We start from the raw sequence: 20,000 nt of genomic DNA, 5'->3' as shown, positions 1-20,000 counted from the left end.
TGAAAAAAAAAAAAATAAAAATAATAATAAAATCAAATCCATAAATCGCTCACAGCAAGATGCTTCTAAAGCATATCAAATGAAGCAAAAATAAAAGCATATTGTGGTTGCATTCCTCTTAAGGCAATATCAAAGTGGAAGAAATACATACAAAGTTAATGAAAAAAAAAAAAGAAAAAAAAAATTGCAGTATTTAACAAAGACCAGCAGGTTCCATCAGCCTACATGAGTTGAATATATATGTTGTTTTTCAAACTTGAACAGGTCCCGCAATAATCTGAAGAATTTGCTGCACTAGTTGAATATTCAGCAAACCAATCCACCATTAAGATCATAAAAAAAATGTCAATTCAGTGGAATCCAATAAACAAGATGCAGTGTAACCACAGTGCATGAAGATATCATAAAAAATATATATTTCTAAAGATAAAGTAAAGAAAAAAGAAAGAATCAGAAAATGAAATTTGAACCAAAACACAACAGGAGAAAAAAGTAAGAATATGAAACTGAAACCTGAAGCATACATATGTATCAACAAAATACCATGAAAATATGTACCATTTACTTCCGACTGATGAGTTCTCTTGCTTCATGACAAATGATAAGGGTAGTTATATCAGAGACTCTTTTCTCTTCATAAAGATTCAGTCTCAATATTATCCTCCTGATTCCTTATAAACTATTTATAAATTCACATATTTAATGATAAATGATATGATACCACTAATTAAAAACTATTATCATGTTCTCAACTGATCATCCTAACATAAAGTATTTGTACAAATGTTACTTGTTCAAAGCAAGTAATTATTTACAAGACAGAAATCTGTGCTATACAATTGAAAATAAATATTTTGTACAAAAATGAGTTGCACATTCCTCTATTAAAAATATTTACCAAGTTTCTGAAATGGAAGAGAGCTGTATTTTAAAATACAGTTTACCTGTGATATCAAAACTAATCTACATACAACTGTTAACAAATGAGAGATAATCACCAGAACATATAGTACCGCAGAGCACAACATTACGGCAGTTGGGCATTTAATATCATGTGCAAAACATTACTGATATCTGCATTGTGAAGAAGCACTGATAAACTGTATTCTCCACCGGTTACAGGGCTACACTGATATATCAGGAGCTAAACCTAATTCATGTTTCTTCTGCCTTCTAGGCATTTTGTGTTTATACAAATATTCCTAAAAATCAGACAAGGTGTTATTAATATATGAAAAATATTGGACACCAGCTTCCTCAAGCATAAGGCCAACCGCACATCTGCACCAGAAAAAATCTTTCCTACATTTCGCTACTGCTATATAGGCGAAAAAACGTGCAGCAATAATTTACAATCCTTCCTTTATACAATGATAAATGAACAGCAGATTCTTATAGATATGAAAGTTTTCTTTGGGCAATCACTATACACTCTCTTAAAAGATCTAAGCAAGTGGAGAAGAATAGTAATATACAGAGAACATACCTATTGCTTAAAAGTATTAATGATCCATTATTACGACTCACTACCAAATTTGTAGATTACATTATGTATCTAACCTACTAACAGGCCTGCACAGATATATTTATCATACTTGAGGCAGCAGAGTACAGTAAGAAAATATATATATGTATTTCATGTGAGCCACCTTTTTAATGGTCAATATATATCCATATTGCCAAAGAACCATGAACACACTCACCCTGTGGGCATAGCTTGATATGCAAATAAATAATCTCATATATAACCACAATTAGACAAATTATATGACAAAAAATAGATATCCAAATCCTGATAACATTCACTTTGCAGTAACAATATACAGGTTCAGTCTTCACAAAAGATACCATTAATCAAGGTGGTCATTGACTTAGAGGAATCCACACCAGAGCTTAACAACTCAAATGATTTTGTGCGAGAGAAAGAGCCTCGCTAAAATCACTATGCAATTACTGAGCAAAAATGATAAATGGAAAAAAAAAAAGAAGCTAAATACAGGAATTGTACTCATATATGCACATTTACATAAATAATATGGTATTAGTTACTGTTTTCATTTTTTTTTTTCATTTTCAATCCTTTTTTGTTCTTAATTTTCATTTTGCAAAGACAGCTAGTCAGAAAAATACTTGCAAGATATAAACAACACAAAAAAGTTGAATCTTAACATGACTGGTTGGAAAAACTGTACATGCTTTAATACTTTTCTTTTTGCAACAATGACAGTCAAAAGCAATAAAATAAAATAAATGAACAATATAAAACAACAGGACATTTCCTGTGCTTGCAGGCTTACTGGAACTGCTACAGATACATATAGATGCTTGTACATACATATTTGTTTTTAGTGTACTGATTTTTATATATATCTTCACTCTAACAAACAATTGTGGTTGGATGATAATGGAACCACATATATATTTCTAACTATCTTTGAAACATATCATCTCTTCATATACACTGAAGAATCAAGACCAGTCTTCAAATGATGTTAAGCATGACTGGCCTTAGAGATCTAATGCCTAAAAGGACTGCAACAACTATAACCTTTGACTTTTTTTTAGCATTGTAACTGACAAGAAATGACAGCAAAAGGATCTATAAGTAGATGTAGATGAACACTTTATATGAGATGCAGATGGCAGGATTAACTTTCTGAAATAACAGTAGCTATAAGTAACCACTTAAATATCTCTTTAGCACTATATTATGGACACTGTCTGCTAGATCTTGTTAAAATGCTCACTGAAAAAAATGAGAGTATGAGTACAATTTTTCAAACAATTTCTTCAAGATAAACTAACTGGCATAGATAGAGCACTGTGATAGTTATAAAAAGTTTGTGTATATTTCATTCAGTCCAAAAGGGAGTGGAAATTCTTATTACTATATTCAAGCACATCCTATGCATGTAAACTCATCTTCACTCAATACCCTCGGGTGTTCCAAAGTGACTTCTACTTTTTTTCTCTGTATGTTACAAACTGAGGAATCTTATGTACATGTTACAAAACTACAGTAATATCTGGTCTTCTCACAACTGCAAAAAACAACATTGCATTTATATAAAAAAGAATTATACCCTGTTTCATCCAAATATCACTCTTTACACGCTATGCTTCCCACTACGAAACTACAATTTGGCAAAGTTTCACAGCTCCTTTGGCAAGCCCACAAAATGTATTTACCTTTTTGAAGGATACATAAAAAATTAAGAATTTTCCATGTAAAAGTAAGCATAAATCGTCACTGTAAATAAGATGTTACAGCAACATCATAACTGGATATATTTCAGGTTATTTTGACTCAAATACATATAACATTAAAATCAATAACATTATTGAATTACAAATCATATGGTGCATATAGATCTTTTATGAGATTCCTCATTTCTGATTATTGTGTAAATGTGCATATATGCAAAGCCTGATGTACAGTAATTCCATTTTATATAGCATCACTATAACATTGTGCACTACATATACAATGTCTCCTAGGGTCAAGATCACCTTAACTAACAGTAGTTGGTCACAAAGTTGCATCAATGAGGCTGAAAAAATCCAAGCCATTAGCACCCCTGTCTTCAAATATAACATGAAAAAGGTAGATAGAAAAGGTGATGATTTTTACATGATTTTGTCACTGAACAACAAAGAGTATGTCAATGGAACAAACTGTACAATATGATTCCTGGATATAAATCCTGAAAATTTCAGTGAAACAAACATCTCATACAACCAACATCAAGATGCTTTCAAGATAACAAACACACATGTCATGAAAAACTGCTTAGGAAAATACAATTATCTTATTTATGATGAGGATCCAAATTTCCTGCCTTCCCCTCTAAAAACATTCATGTTCCCTGTGCACAAGACAAGCAGGGGACACACTCACCAATGCGGTCCTCTTAATATTGACAATATGAAAGGTGAATAAGAAAATCCATGAGCAACTAAGATGATTAATATTTCAACACTGTTCTTCTTGCTCATTATACACACTAGTACAGACACTGCTGCATCATACTTTTCAAGTCGAAATAATGTAATGGATACACATTCTCTAGTGATCACTTTGCAAATCTAAACAATCTTTATGACATCAGAAAAATCCAAATAAAAAATGTTCCTCTTAAAACCCTTTAAATTCAAGGCACATCTATCTCCAACTAGTGTTAGGATAAGTGCACTAGGTTTTATTAAAATTTCATATTAAGTTCAGTACACTATCAATTTCTTTCACAATGACTATGGCACTACGACTAGATAAAAAAAAAAGAAAAAGAAAATGCCCATAAGCTAGATGAATGAGGGTTAAAACACCAAAAACTTGAACTCAATAAAATATTACAGGCATTTAATTTCATATCAAACAACATCACAATATCAACTACACTATAGTTCAACAGACTTTATCTGCTGCACCATAACACTTTTGGGACCTATTCCCATTGTGTGATGTTCCTGATAACACCTGGAACAGTAACCACCAGTTGATGAACTACCATAAAATTTGCAATCACGCATCAAGCACGGTTGGCATGAATTCTCCCCTCTGCTTTCTGCCCTAATACAAACGGCAACATCATCAACAGCTACCGGTGTAAAATTATCTGAAACCTGATTCATCATTGTTGTTGATAGCACTGATGGAGAAGGATGACCTGGGGTGGAATCAGTGCTTTGTGAATTCTGCACCTCAGGCTCTGTGCTACTGGGCTGACCCTTTGTAGCAGAACTTGCTTGAGACTTTGTTAGATTACAGCTAGGAATAGCAGATGTATCACTATAGAAAGTTGAATTAGAGAGGAAAAGTGTTCCATCCTTCTTGGTTGAAAGAGCCTGTATAACTGGAATTTTAGTTGCATTTAGGACAGATGCTGCGTCAAGCTCAGCATAAAATTTGGACTTGCCGGCACCATACTGTGGTCCGTCTACTTTGTAATGCTGTGCCTTTGGTGAATTGAGATTACATGACGTCTGTCGCTTATACTCCTGTTCCTGCTCACGTTGCTTGGAGAAACACGAAGAGCACATATAAGATGTCACTGCAGTGCCATACATGTTGCACCCTGGGTTAATACACTGTACTGGCCCTTCCATTACAGCCTGATGTTCTAGTTCAAGTTCCAACTGCTTGAGCTCTTCCTCCTGCCGTTTACGTAGCTCTGTGTCTTTTTCAAATCGTCGCCGTGCAGTGTTTAGGTAGTTCCGGACCATCTCCTCTTGGTAAGCATGTCGCTTTTCAGTGTGAATCATTGCCGCGAGTATAAAATTCTGGTGAGTAGATATCTTCAAAAGGCGATTGTTTTTTGCAAGACTGCAACTTTTCACATACTCTTCCTTTTTCTTGAAAGAACCTGCCCTACCTAACTTTGATAAGGTACCAAAGTTCTTCTTGATTTTTTTGGACATAGACTTACCTATACTGCCAAACTGCTTAGCAACTGTTTGCAGTTGCTTTGAAGCCTTGCTCTTGCTCGCAAAAATCCCACCCATCCCATCAGAGTAAGGTGGACCTTCATCTGAATCAAAGCTTGATTCTGATGATTTTTTCTCTATCTCTGGATGGTAATTTTCTGGTGATTCTGCATCATCAACAACTTGGCAAGCCTCCAGGTAATCAGGTGGAATTGGCACCTAAAGGGAAGAAAAGTAAAATACTGAAAGATCAATTTCCTTTCCATGCAGGTTAATTTATCTATTGTAACACTCACATAACTAGCCATCAACACCTTGAAAATTTGTAATTCTAATCCACATTTTTGGTTCAACCTATTCCTAACTTGGGATAACTGAGATAATTAATGAAGAGTCCATATATCACAATATCAAGGAATACTTCTGTGCATGCAACAAACTGCAGTCTAATCAACATGCGATTCCATATTGGTCTCACTCACATTTCTTTCACACCTTGCAGTTTGGATTTTCAAATTGTGCTTAACCCTTTCCCGACGGGGCACACGCTACGCGAAAACCCCTATGCCGGGCGATTACAATATTGCATTGTAATCGTCACACTGGCATGACGCCCCGGCATCGGGAATTTAGCTGTGTCACACGAGTGTGACGCACCGTCGTCATTGGGTTAAGTCTAGGTGGCATATACTTAAGCACCATATGGCACCTTGTCAGATAGTAAGGATGAAGTCTGGTTGTTGTCTGACCTCAGAGAGTAAACATGACAGACCTACACATATCTACCTCCTATGCTCACTAAGAGTTTCCACTTACCACAGTTACTACAGCTTCTTGCAAAAACACAAAAAAACTAGACATATGTGATATTTGTGATGCACACATGCATACAGATTTCAAGAATGATCATAATGATAAAGACAATATAAAATGTTAAATACCATATATGTTGGCATATAAGATGCAACTGGCTCTAAGATGCTCCCTAGTTTTTTAACTCTTACGGGGATATTTTTTTTTTTTTTTTAGTATAGTTCATTTTGCAGAGATTGAAAATTATCTTTATGATTTTCTTTGGAGTAAATACTGAAGTATTCCAAAACATTTCTATAGTCCAGTATATGCAAACAGAAATTATAAGTATTTCAGTACAAATTGTACAAGGCAAGAAGTAAAAGTAGTTCTGTAAATAAATAATTCACTTGCCTTATTATTTCATATATTTTATTTTCATATAATAAACATCATAACTTTAAAAATCTAACATTTATTGGTAAGGGATGCATAACTCAGCCATTGGTGTAAACAGCAATGGAATGCTTTGTTTACTTTGGTTATTCGCAAAGTGCAAGATTCGAAACCAATGTAGGTCTTACATGATGTTTGGTGGTGGGGCTCTTTGGCAAGTCAATGCACATAATGACTGAAGTAATTAAATTATTTTCAGGTAACATTCCTCATTCTCTGTAAGCTGTAGTTGTTTATATAAATTATCTAAAAAGAAGTACCAATACCTTTTGCAAACTTTTTTTTGCTAGAGGGAAGAAGTATGCTGAAATGTTTTAAGGAATAATGAAATCTTCTATGTCTTCAATAATTCTGCTATAAGTTTGACTTCCTTTTGCTTGATATAAATTGTTAGTACTTTAACAAATTGATGTCTGTATTTAGGTCTTAGCCTCCACTTCAGTTTCAGTGATTTGAGCATTTTGAATGCAGAGTAAATTTGTATACTTTTTTTTTCCAGAAATAAGACCATTTAAATCCCCATCTTCTTTATTTCTTGTAATATTTTTTGTGTGGGCAACAAACAAATTGTCAGAACCTTCGCTGATGGTAATCAGGTGTAGAAAAAAAGATAAGTTCCCAGTATCTATTGTGCACATATAATTCATGGCCACTTTCGACATGTGATAAATACATACATTTTCAGGTATTTATTATAATCAAATATTTTTATAAGGTCAAATATATTTCCTTAAAATCTGACAAGTGAAGGTAACAGACAAGAGGAATGGAAAGAGAAGAGAAGAGTAAAGTGGAAATATGAAAGAGAGGAGAGGAAGGGAGAGGAGATAAATGTAGAGTGGAGAGAAGGAGGGAAAGAAAAGAGAGGAGAGGTGAGTAGAGGAGACAAGAGGAGAATATAAAAGAAGAGAAAATACACAATGCAAACCAACCTGAGCAATATCCAAGTACTCATTAAGGAGTCCTATTTTGTCATGGTTAGTGATGGTCAGTTTCTGAATGATTGTAGGATTCAGGTCATCTTCTCCCCAAAGGAAATCATCCCCAGGGTCTATAACAAACTGGATGGGTAGCAGATCATGACAACAGTCTGTCACTGGAATTACAGCTGCAAAGTACACAAAAGGCATCAGTATTAAGCAGATAACTAACATATAAGTACATATTTTCAATAAGGGCTTCAAGTAGTCAAACTGTTTACTATTTAGTTTCTTTTTACAATTTTATGGTTTATTTCACTGTTATCTTTTTATACATTTGTTAAATAATTTTTCACATTTGTTTACCACTCACATCTATAAAAAAAAATTCTCCCCGAAAAATAAAATTACCAGTGTATATACTGCCGTATACAAGTGAACAAAATTAACAGAAAATCAAAAACTGACCAGGTAGCTGAGCAGCACTTGAATCTTGTTGAGTTTCCATCACAACAAGAGCCGAGAAGTGGCCAGCGTCATACGTGAGGAGTAAGGGGGACCGCTGGCATTCACTGGGGGGACACTCAAGTGGCAGGTACACACCTCCAAAGGGAATGGGAGCCAGGGGTTCACCACTCACATCCTGATGGAGTCAAGCTCATGTCATAACACCAGGAACAATTGTTACTCATCAGTGACATCTATCAAGACCTCAGCCACTGAATTCCAAAATGTGGTGAACTTTACTTTGGTTGAAATTAATATGGCAAATTATGAAATTATTACTGCAGTGTTAAATCATTCCCTATATGTAATTTATAGCATTGTAAGAATGTTTTAATTTGGAGTACCAGCTTACAAATGAACTGCATCTTTTATTAGAATTGATTAAGTTTTTCTGTAAGTTGCAGTCATATCAGAGATTATGAATGCTACTTCTTCATCCTCATTCTACAGAAATAACACTCTTTGAACACTTTTATGCCATTTAAAATCAAATAATGGAGGAGGTTTAGCTATTCTATGATTACTTAAGAGTATATGCACCAACAGGAGATTGGAATTCCCAAAGCAGACAAAAGACTAAAGACTATAATGCAAAAATCCCAAGCAAGAAGACAAAACACCCTACCTTGAGAGTCAAATCAGCCACAACAATAATGGGACGGCGTAATACATGAGCCAAAGCCAACACATGGATCTCCTCCAAACTCTCATAAACTCTCCCAGTGCAATCATCATCCTGACTAGTAAGAAACCTGAATAAAAACAAAAATAATTAATACATAAATATACAACCTTACCCCCATCATAGTTACATTCACCTTTTAATTTACCACAAAACTTCTATCAACAAAGTCAATCCAGATCATGTAAATCCATCGGTTCTTTACCCATTGCTCAGTCTCTTGCTGGCAGCCGAGATATCTGTATTGGTGTCACTTTTGGTCTGGACTTTCTCCTTACTCTGGCCACCCTCACTTCCCTCTTCCTGCCCTGATTCCTGTCCTCCTCGAGGTGCGCTGGAGGCTAGACGCAGCACGTTGGCCCATTCTGTTTCCCATTCCTCTTTGCTATATACTAGACCTGTTGACAAAAAAGTGAGTTAATGAATGTACACGAAACACAGGAAAAACTATAATTAAACTATTAACAGATGGGGATTCTTTCAAAACTGTGGTCAGAGAACTAACTTATCATAATTGGAGTAATTACTGAAAAGTTCATCCATCACAATATCAATGAATTATTTTTTTCTCAGCCTATGACACAGACACCTTAACCAACTATATGTGTTTTTAACCCATTCCCGCCAGCTGACGTGCTGTCATGTTTCATGGTTTTTTGGGCCAGACGCCGGTGACGAGATATCTAATCAAGGCCGGCGCACCGGGTGAGCAAGCGGACAGCCCAGGCTCGCGGCTAGTGCGCCCAAGAATCCCAAGATGTTAGGCTTATGTGTTCGAAAACCCCAGCATTCCGACCATTTAGAGCCGAAATAGCCCCGGTGTGAATGGGTTAAGTAATGAACCACCCATACCAGTTTCTCTGTTCTGCTGTGTGACTTGCCATCTCCAGCGTCTCCACAATGGACGGCAAAAATGACTGCGAGTCAAGAATTCATGCAAAGCCTTGCGTAGCGTCAACAAGCGGTCGTGAAAACCCCACATTCCTGGAAAGTTATTAGAGATATTTTAGTTTTATACAAAATTTTCATTTTGCATTTACAAACATATTTGTTCCATTTTATTGTAAATTTGCAAAAACAATACAATACTGTCAGTAACACCATTCACAACATTCTAAACAAAGAGCATACGTGAAATAACTAATTTCATAATAAATTCTTAACACAAATGAAGCAGGATTTAATCTAAACTCAAGCACAAAATAATAATCTAAACTGGCAGGGTAACCATTCTTCCTGATCTTTAAAAATCTACCTTTTAATATACATTTTCTTTATAATAGTTTTAAATGGATTCAGGTTTATTGGCTGTATGTTTTCTGATCTGCTGCAGATGTAGCACATCAGCAAACTAAATAATCATTTCTACCAACTGTTTATTTCAAAAACAAAAAATAGGTTGTAACTTTGGAATCTATTGAACAAAATCTACACTTTGAGACTTGAAAGAATCACTCTTTAGCATCTGGTGAGAAAACTGGTATTGTTTGCCCTCAAAATCTGCAAAAGCAGTTATACTGATGACACATTGGTGTCACAACACATACTAAAGAGTTGAACACCAACTCTCCTACTATGGGAAGGTAACACTGGACTGAGGGATAAACAGATAGCTAAACGCTCAAATAGTCAAAATGAGATGAGGAATGACATGTGTATTATAAAAACAGAAAAACACTTGGTTGATAGTTACCTAATGAAGCTGCATGCAGCAAACAGTTACCATCTCCTGTGGTTGCCAAAGGCCAGAGTCTCTGAGCAGCTCCCACCATTGCCCACCAGTTGAGACGTCCAGCACCCTCTAATGACACTAGTGTTGATGTCTCTATCAAGTCACGCTCCAAAAACATTCTAAATTCATCTGTAATATTCACTAAAATCATTTATGTGATAACAAATAATAGCCACAAAAAAGTGATTGTGATCAAAAGAAAATATATAGCTTTCTGAATGCAGTATACTCATTATTCATTACTTATATTACACATCACAACAGCAACTTTAAAAATATTTGAAAAAACAAAATGCAAATGCACACGCACCTGAATATATACTAAGGTCAGGTAATGTGAAAGTAAATATTGGAGTCTCAATAAAGAATGGAGTTCGGCTTGAGTCGATGGCCTCCCAGATCTCCTGAGCAAATTCAGATCGAGCCTTTGACACAATGTTGACATTGTCTGTTGCCTTGGATATCCCACGACTTAGCTTCTTATCTGAAAATGGAATGGCACTTGAAATAGTAAGTAATTCTACCTTTCTCCTTCCTCCTTCAGTTTTCAAAATCCCTTTTCTACAACCTAATACTTTACTTGACTGCTGTCCCTTAAATCAATGGTCATCCTATATTTCTTTAAAATATGTTGAGACTCATCACCTTTCAACTAACCACAATAACAAGAAATTTGACAATTAGCCCAGAACTCTAGGCCTATACAGGCTTTTGAAAAAATAAAAATCCAAAACACCTGAAATACACACCAATCTTATTTAGACTCAACAAAATGCTACCAATATAAGCTTCATGCTTAATCTAAAGGAGTACCATTACTACAGTCACATATCGTTACAACCATATCCACAATACCGTAAAACTAATGAGAAATAATAACCTCCATTCTCTATTTCACCTATTTGACAGAGTTGCAAAATTCCCTGTAACATAAATATTAAGGTGTTTCATACCTTTATTTCCTATTTTAAATATCCATAAATTCTTTTGAATCACTTCAAATGCAATCACATGTATGCAGTTTGTTAATTCTCTTCATGTATCATAAACTGATCCACAGCAAAACAATTCAAATGTTTTAATTCTGAACACTGAACTAATATAATATTAATAGGTAAGTATTATTAAAAATCTAAAGAATTAGTAAAATCTTCTGTAGTTCAAGCAATAGCACTGCTGAATACTCACAGTAGTCATACTCCTCCAAGTCAACAGCCTCAGTTTTGCGCAACAGAGGCTTTGCAGGCGAGCAAGGAGCAGACAACGATGAGCCTATTCCCAAAGCTGAAGTTGCCAGCTGAGCGATATCAGGATGCATGGCTTTATCCACTTCATCTTCTAGTGCTTGCTTTTTATCTATCTTCAGTAGCCTCTTGCTTTCTCGTTCTGAGAAAGAGCTCTTCCCTATGTTATTATCTACTGAGTGAGATTCTTTGTAATCACATTTACAGTTTGGATCTCGGTCGCCAATACCCTTGCTCCCAGGAGGGTATAGGTACTCCCTTGATAATGCTTTCTGTGTCAATTTATGGGATTTAGTATTAGTTTCCACACTATTAATGGGTGCAGAAATAATTACACATGACGGACCAGTAGCGGAAGGCACAGCTGTTGATGAGTATGATAACGAGTCTTTGGAAGCTGCCTGCATAGTTGAGGAAAGGGACGATGAACATGATGATAAGGTATTGTAAACACTGTTCGTTGTCTGGCTTGAGATGGGGACATTCCCTGAGATATTCCCAGAAGGTGGTGTGTAGTCATCTAAGTAGATATTATTGTTTTTATTGGTATTGTTATTAGGATTATTAACACTTATAATACAGCTACTATTAACAGTTATTTGAGAAGTTGGAGTGTTGTTAGGCATAACGGAAGCCCTTGTGGCACCATCATGAACTATATTCTTCTGGCTCTCAGAAAAGCCAACAGAAGTACCACGAACTTTTTCTATTAGTAGGGCATTCTTAGCACTCCCACTATGAGGCTTTGACGAACCTTTGTTTATACTAGGCACAGGAGAAGGTGTCAGTGAGGTTGCACATGAGGATGAACAAACATCTGTCCCTTGAGAGATGTTTGCACACTGATTATACCCACCAAGACCTTTCTGGAGGGGTGGCAAGCTACCAGTTCTTGACAGTGGTGTCACTCCTTGCTGATTATAGGTGTCTATCAGCAGGCTTCCACTAGAGGGGTTGTCCTGTCCCACTGGAGGAAGGAGGTGAGGTGACGACAATGCTGATGATCCATCGTGTGGGAGCTTTGGCAAGACAGCAACTTTCCTTGATCTTGGAGGTGGCAAGGGAGCCAATTTTGGTGCTGCTGATCGTACATCGCCTGTATATCTCAAATCTACATTTGGCTTGTGGTCAACTAGGACTGGTTTTGGAGCTACAGGAGGCTTTATCGAAGGGTTGAAGTTGGGGGGAGCAGATGTTCGCACCGACCCTGAGTGATGAAAGGGACTGGCCCCTCTTAGCACCGAAAAGAGCTGCACGGCTGCCTTAACATCCCAGTTCTCGCCTACAGGTAGATATCTTAGTTAGTGGCTGATAAATTGGCAAAAACCTATATTCCTAAACCAAAACTAAATGTATCATATCTCTCATATTTGCATTAAATAAAATTTATTGATGATGGTTACAACTTAGATGACCTAAAATCTTACTCTGCAAAATTTGTCGAGCGAGGACTGGGTCAGCCTGTGTATAGGAAATGAACTCTGTCACTTTCTCTGCCTCCATCCCGCACCTGAAACAGAAAGAATTCTTTTCAGTGATAAAGTAGAAACAGAACAGCAAAAACTCATACACAGTCTTCTCCTAATACAAAACTAAACATCATCAGTTTAATTTGAAATAGAGCAAAATTTTGAAGCCCATCTATGAAAAAATCATGTTAGTATGAAATACCGTATTCATAATGGGAAATTAAATGAAAAGTATGAAAATAGCTGACTATGTACTGACAATTCTATAATAAATCAATAAAATAATATATAACAAATCTAAAAGTATAAACATACCACAAAAGTACATATATTATTACTGCAAGACAACTATAATCACATCCATCAAAAGAAATTTACAAATTATACAAATACATAATTTTTGCATCATCCCATGCTTTCATACACAGGAAAGTAATGAGAAAGGTTAGCAGTTACTACCAAAACAAACAACAACTGCTCTGCACATTTCTAAGCCTCTCTTGTCATCATTAACAATAACCAGCCATATCAAGTGTCTCCAGCAGTTGAGCATGGATGCCAATGCCTCGCACTCAGTATGCAGGGCTCACTCCCCACTCTGCCTCCCCCTCCCATTCTCTCTAATTCACACTGGACTGATTTGCAAAAGATGAGATTTACACACACACACACACACACACACACACACACACACACACACACACACTCTTGCGGCATTTAAAGTTAGCTCCTGAATTCTTAATACTGTAGAAAATGGATCTGTGATGGAGATAAATCTCCCTTATTTTTCTGTTTATAATAATGATAATAATAAAAAAAATAATAATCATAACAATAATAATAATAATAATAATAATAATAATAATGACGATAATAATAAGAGTAATTACCATAATCATGATTATAACAATCAAAATTGATCATAAAAATAATAATAATAATAATGATAATAATAATAATAAGAACAACAACAACAACAACAACATTATCACTACTACTACTACTACTACTAATAATAATAATAATAATAATAATAATAACAATAATGATAATAATAATTATCATAATAATGAGTTAATAATAATGTCAATAATAATAATTTTATCAATAAAAGTAATATTATCAACAATAATGCTAATGACATTAACAAGAAACAGTCAAAATAACAGTACTACAACTAATTTAATAACCATAACATTACAAAAATAATAATAAAACAATGAATAATATCAATATCAACAATAATAGTAATCATCATGATAATAAAAATAATGATAATAAAAATGATAATAATCATGATGACAATATTCATGATAATGATGATGATGATGATATTAATGATGATGATAATGATGACAATGATGATGATGATAATAATGATAACAATGATAACAATACTATTAATAGTAATATTGACAATTATAATAATGACTAAAGCACTGCTACTGCTACTACTAATGCTAATAACAATAATAATAATAATAATAATAACAATATTATCATTACTATTATTAAAATCATGATAGTAATAACAACAACAATAATAGTAAAAAATAAAAACAGCATTCATGATGACAATTTCAATAAGAATCCATAATAACAATACAAATAATGACAAGAAGAATAAAAATGATAACAACAAAAATTATGGTGGTGGTGATGATGATGATGATGATGATGATGATGATGATGATGATGATGATGATGATGACGATGACTATGACGATATCTCCTATCAAGTAGTACTGATACTACTACTATTACTTCTGCTACTGCTATTGTTATAACAATTGTTGCTGTTACTACTACTATTGCTGCACATATATTCTGCCATTCTTGGTAATGAATGGTGGGTTTCACTTTTAACTTAATCTATTTAGTTACATATTCATTTTAAGTCTAATTTGAGACAACTTTGTAATACACACAAAAAAAAAAATCAATGAACTATCAATTCCATAAACCATATATTTGATACTATGCTTTTGTAAGAGAATTAAATATGCCATTATTTTCATCACTATTTTTTACTTTGATAATGAGAGGGTTCATAGTACTGGTCCACAATCTCTTATTCGAAACCTTTGGGGCCAGTTGTGTTTTGAATTTCAGAATGAAGGCAGCACCCCCAGGAGGGGTAAACATATAACTATAAAGGTATATCATATTTTTATAGCAAGAATTTATAGATTATGTAATATATCTATCATCTGCATGATTTTCTTGTAATTTCGTTATTGAGTCACTATGATCGGCTGTCACGACATACATGATGCAAGAGCTTTGGCCTGATAACAGGCATCTTGACATACAAGGAGTGAGTGATAATGACAATTGCTATCATAATTACTAATATTGCATAATTACTAATACAAAACCTAAATGGCACCACTTTCTTCTAGCACCAGCAGGATAGAGAGCCTTGAATGGCACTCATCCTCCATCTCTAGCAGCCACTATCTTTACAGAGTGATGGCACACAGCACTTGCTCTAAAATACCACTGATGAAGGATGCGCAGGCAGAATGAGAAGAGGAAGGTGACTCAAACCATGCCCATTGTCTACAATTTGCCCCTGTGCCAGTAGGGATGCCTTTTACTATGGCAATCATTGTTATAAGCATAGGTTTCCTTCCTCTTCCCTACCTCTTCATGTTATCTTCATTGTAGATTGTTATATGTTTCGTACATGAATACGAAAAAATAATGTTCCTTTTTGTCCTCCCACAGAACTGATCCCACTGAGAATAAAGAAAATAATGAAATGATACGGAGCCTAAACTACAATTTTAATCAGCATTGAAAGAGCCTGCAATTTGACATATAAGTTTCTCTCTCTAAAAAAAAATAATAAATAAAATTCAAATTGACTCTAGTTTTACAATGAGTGACTAAAAGAGAGTGGGAAGTCAAGGTATGTTGCGTGAAGCTGCTGGCCTTTAAATCAATGGTCGTCTTATATTTCTTTAAAACATATTTCGATTTTCTTCAAATCATGGAAATATTTGTTAATTGCATATCTTAACCCAATCCCGACGGGCCCGGCGATAAGTGGAAACCCCCTACGCCGGGCCTATGCAATATTGCATCGGGAACGTCACACTGGTGTGTCGCCCCGTCATTGGGCATTTAGCCATGTCACACAGGTGTGACGCACCGTCATCATAGGGTTAATTTCATCATTTGATATCATGTGAATATGTGATAAGTAATTTTCCTTTTTTTTTTTTTTGTTCACCTATATCTAATTAGAATACTTTGGTATCAACAAAGATGTTATATGTTGGTTTAGATCTGATCTTACAAATCATTTGAAATATTTGGTGGATAAAAAATGGACATGACTGATAATAACAATAACAAAGTAAATACCTAAGAATGATTTAATAAAGAATAGAGATTTAAAAAGATGATAAAGGTAAGAGGTGAAACATCCCAATATGGAAGAGATTTTGCATCACATATTAATGAAAATGCTGTTAGGAAAATGAAATAGGATAAGGGTGAAAATGAAAGTGAGTGACAATGAGAGGAGAAATGGCAAAAAGTAAAAAAGAAGAGAGAGGAGACAGGAGAAGATGAGGAAGAGAAGAGTGGATAGAGAAAAGTGGGTAAAGGACTGAAATATGAGGAAACGACAGAGTTTTTCCCAAATATAAAAGAACAGCAATGTAATGCAAAACTAGACTGGATCACTCATGACACTTCCCAGGGCTAAAAACACCTTTCTCGCCACTGACATTATCCGACCAGGCTTTCCCCTTCCCTTGTCCCCCAACTCCCTTCACATAAAACCAAAATTTCCAAGTCCCCGTCGTCCAAAAGACCTTTAAAAAATAACAAAATCCCGATGCTCTCCCCTGACTCTCGCCCATCCATCACTAATAACACTCCGATATCTCCCTTTTCCGTGACTTTCTTTGCTTATTAAAACACTCGGCAAACCACATACCTTCACTTTTGAGTCAGGCTAGGCTTGGAGTGACCTTGAGGATGAAATTACGTCATTATTGCTGCCAAAATTGAGGATCGGGACGCAACTCAGGTTCTGCATCAGCTGATTCGCGTCTGTCAGCCATGTTATGATTCTCAAGTGTGGGATCACCGTTAGGATTTTCAAAATCTAAAATATTTACAGCCTTTTTGCTATCATTTCTTATACGTAGCAAAATTCTTGTTGAACTTCTTTTTATCTTAATACGGAATAATATTAGAATACCTATTTTAAAAAGAAGTTTGTTAAGTGAGTGATTGTGAGACAATTGGGTCGGTTCCAATAATATGTCCTGTTTTTGTTTTGCAATAAGAAAACGTTGGACAAATACAGCCATAACGAATTGATTAAAAAAAAAATACATATCATTACTGACACATATGAAGCCCGTACTTTCGTTAATCTCATAATAAATGCTGCAATAGATATGCAATCTAAAATTTTACTCTAATAACTTGTATATGCACGATGTCGCTCGACCTACTTTTTGTATGCAAGGACATGTGCCTCAAAAAAAAAAAAAAGATCTATTTGAGTAAAACGAAAAAGCGCATGAATGGCCTTTGTGCCTAATCGATTAGACGCTACATATGAATATGGTGAACGCACTTTTAATATTACAGTATAGATATTAGCGGCAAAAGGCAGCAGGGTAATGATATCGGTAAAACATTATTTTTTTTAGCATGAAGCCTGATGCTATTAATATTAATAATGATAATGATGATATGATAGTCATAACAACACTAAGGATGACGGTAATAATAATGACAGTGATGATAATAATGGTAATAGCAATAGTAATGATAATAATAGTAGTAATAATAATGCTAATTATGGTAATAAAAATAATAATAATGAATTATGATAATGATAATAAAAAGTAGTAATGACAATAAACATATTGCTATCACTGATATCATCATTATCATTATTATTATCATTACTATTATTATTGTCATTATTATTACTAACATTGCTATTACTATTATTACAATTACTATTATTGTTGTTATTATTGTCAATATTGGTATTGGCATTACAAGTATAATGATTATTGTTGTAGTTGCTATTATCATTATTGTTGTTACTCTTATTGATAATCATTATGATCATTACTACCATTATTATTATCATTACCATTATCATTGTCATCATTATTATCAATCAATATTAGCATTATTGTCAATCGTATTTATGATTATCATTATTATCATAACTGTTATCATAATTACCAGCATCATTATCACCATCATCTATATTATCATTATTATCATTATCAAACATATATTACCATCATTATCCTCTTTCTTGTTATAAGTATCATCATCAATACTGCTATCATCATTATTATCAATATTGTAATTATCATAAATATCAGTATCATCGTTAACATTATTAACATCATTTTTAACATTTCCATTTATATCATCACCTTTATCATTATCATTAACATTAACAGCAAATCTCGCCAGCGGCTCCTTGTAATTAATTAAGCGGTCGGTGTTCAGTTATTATTTGTTATTATTTAAACATATTATTATTATCATTTTCATCATTATCATTGTTGTTATTATCATTGTTAGTAATGTTGTTCATATAACTATTTTTGTTTTTGTTATTATCATCAGAATTATCATCATTATTATAATAATCATAATAATAATTACCACATGATAATAATAAAAATGGGATAGTAATAACAATAATAGTTAACTGCGACATCAACTAAACAAAAGAAATAAACAAATGGCTACAATAATCAGGGAAAAATAATGTACAACAAAACAATGCCTTCAAAAACAGGACATGCATGATTATGAATGACAACGTAGTATGTTGTTTCAAAATCCTTCTAAATTCCGTCATTAAGTCTGCCTTGTTTACAAGAGATGATTCCACTGGCAATAAACCTATTTTGTGTTAAATGCTATTAGTTATGATAAATAAAATCATCATCTGAATTGTGCTGTGTGTCTCTGTATGTTCGCTTGTTCGTTAAAACCAAAAGAATAGTAAAAAAAAAAAGAAGAAAAATGATAATGACTTGGCACCATTAGCAGGTGGTTAAGGACGTACAGAGAGCGTTAGATCATTAATATTTTGTTCGTGGATCACATGCTCTGCCAAGCGAGCGGAAAAGGTTATTGTGCCAAATAACAGGGACATGCAATTTCTTATGGCATATCATTATCATGTTTATTATTATGCTTATAATTGTCATTCATTATCATAATTATAATTGTAATTGTTAACATATTTGTTATTATCATTATTATTATCATCATCATTACTATCATATGAATATCATTATTACTATTATCATCAGCAGAATTATAACTATTACTATCATTATCATTATCATTACTATCATCATCATCATTATTGCTATCGTTATTTTTACAATTATTGATATCATCAACATTATTATCAAAATTATAAGAATGATGATAGTAATAATAATAATGATAACAACAGTAGCAATGGTAATAGTAATAGCAATAATAATAATAATAATGATGATAATTACAATAATGATTATGATGATGATAATGATAATAATGAAAATTTTGATAATGACGATGGTGATAAAGAAATAAAAATGATGATAAGAGGAAGAAGAAGAATAGAATAAGGTGATAATAAGATTATTACAATTATTGTTATAAGTATGATCATTATTACAATTATTATCACTATCATCATTATCATTTCAATCATTATTTTCATTGTCGTTATAATACCATTATCATTATCGTTATCATTAACATCGTCTTTAT

General features: G+C 33.9%; 1 protein-coding gene across 2 annotated transcripts in view; it reads right to left on the bottom strand.

Moving 5' to 3' along the window:
- Positions 1-547: 547 nt before the first annotated feature.
- The window catches only part of LOC122265342 (uncharacterized), a 23,020-nt gene continuing 3,567 nt past the window's right edge, over positions 548-20,000 (bottom strand). The window contains exons 1-11 of one of the 2 annotated variants that reach the window (XM_043034602.2): positions 17,179-17,315; positions 13,185-13,267; positions 11,702-13,039; positions 10,824-10,997; positions 10,475-10,642; positions 9,634-9,765; positions 8,987-9,179; positions 8,725-8,851; positions 8,061-8,235; positions 7,605-7,780; positions 548-5,643 (exon numbers count right to left, since the gene is read on the bottom strand). In XM_043034602.2, coding sequence (XP_042890536.2) covers positions 4,399-5,643; positions 7,605-7,780; positions 8,061-8,235; positions 8,725-8,851; positions 8,987-9,179; positions 9,634-9,765; positions 10,475-10,642; positions 10,824-10,997; positions 11,702-13,039; positions 13,185-13,260 — 3,804 coding nt within the window. In that variant the 5' untranslated portion in view covers positions 13,261-13,267; positions 17,179-17,315 and the 3' untranslated portion in view covers positions 548-4,398. Of the gene's footprint in view, positions 5,644-7,604; positions 7,781-8,060; positions 8,236-8,724; positions 8,852-8,986; positions 9,180-9,633; positions 9,766-10,474; positions 10,643-10,823; positions 10,998-11,701; positions 13,040-13,184; positions 13,268-17,178; positions 17,316-20,000 lie in introns of those variants that run through there. The other variant, XM_086538777.1, reaches the window with a different exon arrangement.

This window comes from Penaeus japonicus, unplaced genomic scaffold (assembly GCF_977035675.1).
Source record: "Penaeus japonicus unplaced genomic scaffold, GWHDUDI00000001_assembly GWHDUDI00000007, whole genome shotgun sequence".
NCBI lineage: Eukaryota > Metazoa > Arthropoda > Malacostraca > Decapoda > Penaeidae > Penaeus > Penaeus japonicus.
Note: the sequence above shows the minus strand (reverse complement) of the source record. Positions and strands in the feature narration are given on the sequence as shown.